The following is a 7999-nucleotide window of genomic DNA, read 5'->3' as shown; positions in this document are numbered from 1 at the left end:
GTAATGCACAAACTGTACCTCTGCGTGCACTTAGGTTAAATTTAGAATTTGAGTGCACACATGTGAGTTCAATAACACAGGCACATTTTTTAAAAATCAGGTGGTTTATTATTCTTTCTTTCTTAAGTAGGAATTTAAGTTACTTTAATAATGATCATGGACTTCGCTACAGAAAAACCTTCCAGAGTCACAGGAAAATAAGCCCAAAGGATCCAACTGGCCAAGTGCCCGTTCAAACAGTACGCCTCTGTCTCAGAGAAGCTGCAGAACACCTACGGGTCTGACCATGTGGGGGGCCAGGGAAAGGGGGGGAGGCTGCGGACCGGAGGACATGAAAGGGAGTCACAGAAGAGTCTTTGGGAGGAATCAATCATCGAAAGAGTCCAATTATTTAAAGTTGAAATGAGTGAGAATTTATTCACAACATATGCAGATCTATGCAAGTGATTATGCAAATAAGTGGGAAGGGGGCCTTCGAGAAGAGCAGTAACACAGAAGCTTGGTTTCCAGCATGCTGGATGCTGGTCACAACTTAGCTAGATAGGAATCCATGTTGGTCCTTGTGGTCCCTTTTTTCTTCCTCCTAACACTAGCATCTTTTAAATGGGGAAAGATTTACAGCTTTTTTCTCAAAACCCAGTGACGATGGGAGGTAACAAGCATCAGGCCACTTTAGCCCCTTGGTCATCAAAAAGAACCCCTCCTTGGTGCTTCTTTCCAAGAAAAAGGCTTCTAGTAGCAGATATAGATATAGATATAGATATATGCCAATTTCCAGAGATTTCCAATTGGTGAAGTGCAAGTTGATTTTTTTTTTCCTTTTCCCCACTAATCCCATATATTTGTTCCTGAAGATAGACTGAAAAACCTTGCAGTCTGGTGTTGTCTTTCCCATATGTTACCACTGGTTGACTTTCAGGCCCCCAGTATAGAAGGGCAAAAATGCAGGTGACAGGGAAGTGACTTGTATGGTCTGAAGCTTGGTCACGTGCTTTGTTCTGAAGGTTATCCAGCCATCTGAGAAACCAGAGTCCAGGAGCATCCCCCGAACGTCCATGAACCAGTCACTTCTACCCACCTGCCCCAAGCCTACACAGCCCCAATCCCAGGCCAGTCTTGCCTCGTGCGACGACGGCTCCCATAGGCCATCAGAACGTTCTCGAATTTTCTCCTAGTGTCCGCTTCTTTCTGCCCAGGACTTGCTCCCCACTGTAGCCATGAGGGCGGATTTTCAACTCAACATAAGGAATGGAGAATTCATGTCCTTTCCATGGCTCCCAGTTTACCCCCTACAAAAAAGAAAAAAACAAAGCCAGCATCAAGAAGAGGCAACTTGGGAGGAAGGAGGGGTGGGTTATGCTGGAAGGAATGCCTCTTTCCCGGGAAAACCCTCCCTCCCTGCTTAGGGGAGAGAAAAAGTGAGACAAGTGGTCACTGGGGTCCTTGTAGAAGTAGGGCTGAAACTAGAGACATGCGCCCTCTGCTGGGCAGCTGAGGTCTGACAGGCTGATGACTTGGAAGGCCCCAACCCCGCCCCAACCCCACCCCACCCCAGTAGTTGGAAGGATGGGGTGTGAGCCCAGGGCAATGGGGGAGACCACGGCAGCAGCAAAGCCAATACATGGTCAACCTGGACAGCAACACGCCCATTATCTTTGCCTCACACTTTTCCTTCCAAAAATTAAAGGCAAAAATAAACATATTAATTGGTCAATCGTGTAAAATAATTTTCAATTTAGACTGTTTAGATACTAGCTCTGGGGTAACAAATAGCCTGCTGGAAACTAAATTTCATTTTATGTCTTTTGACTGGTGAACGCAATAATATTTAATTCACTTAATAACCTTGCAACCTGGCCAATAAAGAGCCCAAGTGACCAATTTTATGTATTTTAATTTGTGAGGTAAATAATAAACAAGAAGCTTAAATGCCTTGCAGACTGTGAAAAGCACATTAACCAGATGAATGTCTTTTATTAGCAAATGCGGGGATGGTTTAGGGCATGCTGGCTGCTCATTTCAAATATTTGATCTCTGATCACAGGCTTCCCTGGGTCAGCCCACGTGCTGCCACCATGATTCATGGGCCCACCCTCCTCAGCCTTCCTGGGGGAAAATCTCTTCTTCCCTTTGAAGAATCTTCGCACAAGGATTGGGAGTCCCTGCTGCCTCGTCGGGGCCAAAGTAATCAAACTGTACCCGGACTTGAGATGCACTAATATTTACGGTAATACCAGTCACAAGGTGACTTCTGGGGAAAGCTGGATTCCTAAAAGCTAGAATGGACCCAGGGTGGGAAATCAGAAACCCAAGCTGGGGAGGAGCTCGGGGAGGGGATGGATTCATGAGAAGCGGGAACAAGGATGCCATTTTCAAGGAGCAGACAGGAGCTGTCTGACAGCTGGCAAGGAGTCAAGAGGATGCCCACAGCTCACAGAGGTCTGAGAAATCAATGGGAGGAACTTTTCAGAACAAGGAAGGGGAGAGAAGCCGTGGAGAACGCTCAGATGGAGTTTAGCATAACACTCTCAGTAGACTCTGAGTGGCTTTGGAGGAAGTGGATCCAGAGGTGAGTCTACTCAAAAGTGGAAAAGACTTTATTTTCCTGGTGATCAAAGGATTTGAGAAAAATAGCTCAGGTTTCACTGGGAAAACAACTAGAAAGAATTACAAAGTGTCTGTTATGAACGGAATGCTTGTGTCCCACCCCCAATGCCCCAATGCCCAATGCATATGTTGAAGTTAGATGAGTTGAGTTAGTTATGTTGAGTTAGATGAACTCGGGAGGGTGGGTGCCTCAAGATGGGATTAGTGCCCTTTTTTTTTTTTTAAGATTTTATTTATGTATTTACTGAGAAAGAGAGAGAATGAACAGGAGGAAGAGCACGGGGGTGGCGGGGAGAGAACATCAAGCAGATTCCATGCTGAGTGCACACGGGGCTCAATCTCACAACTCTGAGATATAACCCATGCTGAAACCAAGAGTCAGACGCCCAACCAACTGAGCCACGAAGGTGCCCTGGGCTCAATACCATTATAAGAAAAGGAAAAAAGACCAGAGCTCTCTCTCCACTATATGAAGACACAGTGAAAAGGCCGTCATCCTTAAGACAGAGAGCTTCCCCCAGGAACTGAATCTACTGATAACGTGATCTTGGACTTTGTAGCCTCCAAAACTCAGAAATAAATGTATGTTGTTCAAGTCACCCAGCCTACAGTATTTTGTTACTAAAACAGTGTCCATGTGTGAACCAGTACATAGAGACGTGCATAATCCACGTTATCTGTCTTTGCCCAGCAGCGGACAGCCTGAGTTCCCACCCACCTATACTAAGTAAGCATGCAGCCCCGGTGGGAATGCGGTGGGGTGGGGGAAGAGCTTCTGTAGATGGGCAGGGAAAGCCTTGACCTCAAGGCCATGAAGCCTGGAGAAGAAGCCCTCCTGTCCTGAGAGGAGGCATCAGAAGGAGAGGACCAAACCAGCCTGGAGAGTGTCCCTGGGAACAGAAAGCTTTGAGCAGAGCATGGGACAAAAAAGTTCCTCTGTCACTTACCTCACTGTGTTTGGTCTCCCCGTATCTGCCGTTGGGGTTGGCCAAGTGGCAGTTCTTGTACCACCAGCCACCATGATGGGTCAGGGCACAGTTGCTGAGGGCGATATCATTGTCTCTGTCGAAAGTTGTAAACTTCCATCCATTGTGGTAAGTCAGAGCATCCCCTGCGGGAGAGGACACATGAGAGGTGAGCGTCGAAGTTTGGCCACTGAGATGATGATTGTGTTCTGGACTCAGCAGGACAATCTTTGGGCACAAAAATGCCAGGGATCCAGCCAGTACGTCACAGGGAATCACTCCTCTCTCAAAACAGCCAAGAGGAGAACATGATACAAACAGATTCTCCTAACTGACCTGTCTCTCCAAAAGCCTGAAAAACATTCTCACTTGGAGGCCCCGCAGTCATGTGAAGTAACCAAACATCCAAAACCAAACCCATCGGCTCTCCTCACAGCACCTGATACCCCTTCTGCAAGGTAACCCTCGCCTGTCTTCCATGTTGTTGCTCAACCAGCCTCCCAGGCACCCGAACTTGAACCCCCAACCACATCGGACAGACCCCTTTGTCAAGGCCTTCCTCCTGCAGATCACTCACAGATGCCCTCACCCCAGCCTGTTGCTCCTCAGATTGCACTTACCTCAACCCAACAGCCTCCCCAGCCTTCCCTGAAGCACACACACACACTTTCAGACCCTCAGACTTAATGTCCCCTTTCCCACCACCTGGAGGGAGCTGCTCCTTCCCCCCTGGCTCTGCAGGCCTGGAACTCGGCTGTAGCTTCCCAGTCTGGGAGCCCGCTGTCCCCATGGGCACGCGCCCCTTGAGCAGTCCATGGATCTGCCCCCATGCTTCTGCCCCCAGCATCCCTCTGCCCTCCTCGGTCCACATCCTAACCATTCCTCAGAGGCCAGCTGGACCCCACACCCGAGGAAGCACCAGCCTCCTTAACAATCCTCGCACACCCGCTGGCTCACACACCAGCTCCTCGCACATGCACTCCTCGCACACACACCTGAGTTTCCGGAGACTTCCTGGCGCATAGGCTCGGTTTAGAGCTTCATGACATCTGTCTGGAAATTCACTCACATCATCTGACTTGTTTCTCTACTATTTCCCCACCATCCTTGTCATCTTCTCATCAGTCTGCTTTTTAATTCAGCTCATAAGAGGCGATAAGGGCCTGTATCAATCCCAAGCTAAATCAAGTCATGTTCCTACAGTAACACTCGGTTTTCATCAGGTCTCTGAGCCACAGGACTCTCTTTACATAAGTACCCTCCTCTGACCCCCTCAGGGTAGCCTACGAGGTGGGGCAGCAGCTCTTAGTCCCAGGAGGAAACGGACTCACAGTTCTGGGGACTTGGCAAGGCCCCACAGTCCACAAAGAGCTGTGGGGGGAGGTCAGGACTCAAATCTCAGGCCTCAGATTCCAAGCCCAGGGTTCTTAGTTTGGCGGCTTCTCCTTTCCGCAGGGACCTGTAGTTATGCTAACAACAGCCAGCCCGCAGCAGCCACCACCCCTGAACTGGCGAGAAATGCACATTCTCAGGCCCACCCCAGATCTACAGAACTGAAACCAGGAAGGTAGAGCCCATCTGCAGTCCGTGTTTTCATAAGCCCCTGGAGTGCAAGTTGACGTCAGAGACCTGCAGATTGTATGTAGTCTGCAACTTCATTTATTCAGGGACACCCCCCCACACCCTCCCCCATCCCCGCCAGGACTCAGCACCATGCCAGGCTCTGGGAACACAGACAAGGGGGCCTGCTCTCAAGGACGTCACTGGGGCTGGCAAGGGGCAGATCTCTGGGAAGAGTGAACAACACACCAGGAAAAGAGAAGGTCCCAGATTGTCCCTCTGGCTTGGCAGCTCAAAGAGTGGGTCCTGCCACCCCTTACCCAGCAAAAAGGGCTGGGGGAGCAGGGACAGGGCCGCAGAGGCCCCTCCTGCTAAGTCAGCTGAAGGGCTCTGCCCCCTTCACTTCCTCCAGGTGAGGAAAGGCATGTTGTCGCTCCCCCTCGCGCTCCCATCTCCTCTCCCCTTCAGCTTTCTGGCAGACAGTTAACTACAGCTTAAAATAACACACGATGGCTCCCTTGGTGACACTTTTAATGAGCACAGCTTACCTAACTTGCATCTCAAGTTCCTAGAGCTGTTTTCAAAGAGTCTGTGCAAAGGCTATTTCTTAACGATTTGTTTGTGGTTCTCTGACCTTGGGCGCTGGGATCATGAAAAGTGAAGCAGGTTTCTGGCTAAGTGTGGCAGTTTATTCCACAGACAGATTTTCTCGCTTCCCGAAACTGAAAGCGTGCTGACATTCGGAGCACAGACAACGACTGTACCCATGAATCAAAAAATCACTTTTCTCTGGCTGTCAGGCCCCCCAGCCAAAACCGTGTTCTGATTTATTAAGCTTATCTCCCTAAGTAAGACAGAGTAGAAAAGCCAGTGGTGGTCAGACCCTCTCCCATCTCTCAGGGTTTTCGGAGAGAACACCGGATGAGAAATAAGCACCCCTAACTTGTGCTACCCACTTGGGGTGGACAGCAGGCTCTCCTTGGGTGGTGGGTTGGAGGGGTTGGCAGCAGGCTCAAAAAAGCCCAGGGTGGAGCCACTGAGTTGGTCATCTCCCATCTCATCTAACATAGCTCCACCATCACCTCCTGAGGCAGGAAGGAAGGCCAAGGCAGCTGGGCCACCTCAGACCCAAGGAAGCCATCCACAGCATATCCCCTTGGAGTCCCACAGGACCATGTGTCTGGACTCTCAACCCTGGAACCAAGAAAGGGCCAATAAAGAACAAGGTGTGCCATTTTTGGCTTTCCCTTCTTGTCCACAGACCTAACAATTTTTCCCCTTCCTTTTAAGCACCAGTGTGCAAAAATCCATTTGAAAGCGAGGAAGGCACTTTTGCATAGAGCTGTTCTTCACAGTGGACCTCTGGCATCCCTGGCCCTAGCCCAGCAAACACCGGCGGAGTTCTTCAGTCTCGTATCCAAGCGCTCCCAGGGTGTGGACGCGTCCCTGGGTGGGCATCACTGAGTATCCTGGAGGTGGGACGTGAGACCAGCTGCAAATGGTGGGTTAGCCCTTAGAAGTCACTCTGCACCACTCCAAAACATCTGTTTTCATGATAATTTCTCAGGAGATGACTAGCATCCTAAATGTGGCGCTCATTGGATGTCCTCCCTGCCCCACTCCAAGATTCAGAACCAGAAACGAAATTTAGCCAGCACTGTCTTGCTGGAGTTTCCTTGTGGAGGAATCAGGGGCTCTCTGATGGGGACTTCAGTGAAAGCCGAAGCTGAGGGCCCAGCAGGACAGCGGGAGTGATGGCGATCCTTCTAGGTGTGTTTAATCCCCAGGCATGAACCCCCGATTCTAAGCAGAGCTCTAACGGGGGGGGAGCTGGCACGTGCAGAGAGACATCAAACCATTCACTTTCTCTTTGAACGCCACCTCCTCTAAACACGACCTCATCATTTAGTAGGACATGAGCAGCCAGAAGCTTCCTAAATTTCAAAACCCTCCTGGGGACCAATCAGCATGTATAAGGAAAGCTAAAATACCAGGAAGCCCACCATGCAATTTCAGAGTTTCCAAGTAGGAACGGAGGCACATCAGGGAGACCAGGTCGCTGGCTAAACGCCATGTGATCTGAAAGTCTCCCGAGGCTTCCTGGGGAAAAACACATCCACCACTGACCAGCACTGTGGGCCTGAACAATCTCAGAATGGGAATTATCCCGAAATCACAGTTAAAATGCAAATAGAGTCCCTGGGAGGAGAATCCCATTAATTCGTGAATATATTGACTCCTTTTCACTCATTTTCCCATTAGCATCAGTTCGTTTCCTGGCTATTTTAAGACAAGCCTCAGAACAGGTATGTGCACATGAGAGAAGAGAGAACAGGTAGCCCCAGAGGGTTCCCAGCCAGCAGGGAGGGAAGTCATTGGGCTTCGGGGAGAGATGCGGGATAGGGTGCCGTCTCTTGTCCCCATGTCACCAAGCTCATGCCTTCACTGACCCCAAGGCAAGATATCGGGTCTCAGGGACTATCCTTCCCAATACAAAACATCTGTAGGACTGCATGGAGAGCTCTGGCTAGCAACACCCCGCTTCAAGCTCACCTGCTCTGCACCGGGTTCCATGCTAAGCACCGGGAAACAAGAGGAAGTGCAGAATCCATGTAATATTTTTAAAAACAATTAAATTATAAGACCTACAAGAAACTGCCTTAGCAGTTGGCCACTTTGGCTCGTGGCCCCAGACACTAAGAGGCATCTGTTCACAGTCCTCCACCACTAGGGGCTTCTAGAGTGGCCTGACTTCAGGAGCACACCCCGTTTGCCTGGACTCTGCTCGGTCCTTGCTCACCATGGACGCCCCCAGGCTGGGGACCCCTTCCCTGTTTCCCACCTAAGTCCCACCTTTCAGACCCAGC

General features: G+C 50.0%; 1 protein-coding gene across 2 annotated transcripts in view; it reads right to left on the bottom strand.

Annotated features, from left to right (window-relative positions):
- Positions 1-390: 390 nt before the first annotated feature.
- The window catches only part of TNN (tenascin N), a 58617-nt gene continuing 51008 nt past the window's right edge, over positions 391-7999 (bottom strand). For both annotated transcript variants that reach the window (XM_013061206.2, XM_013061204.2), the window contains 2 exons: positions 3555-3718; positions 391-1289 (listed from right to left, as the gene is read on the bottom strand). In XM_013061206.2, coding sequence (XP_012916660.2) covers positions 1149-1289; positions 3555-3718 — 305 coding nt within the window. In that variant the 3' untranslated portion in view covers positions 391-1148. The remainder of the gene's footprint in view (positions 1290-3554; positions 3719-7999) is intronic.

This window comes from Mustela putorius, unplaced genomic scaffold, assembly GCF_011764305.1.
Source record: "Mustela putorius furo isolate JIRA1106 unplaced genomic scaffold, ASM1176430v1.1 tig00003942_pilon_pilon_pilon, whole genome shotgun sequence".
In the NCBI taxonomy this organism is placed as follows: domain Eukaryota; kingdom Metazoa; phylum Chordata; class Mammalia; order Carnivora; family Mustelidae; genus Mustela; species Mustela putorius.
This window is presented reverse-complemented; position numbering and strand designations above follow the sequence as displayed.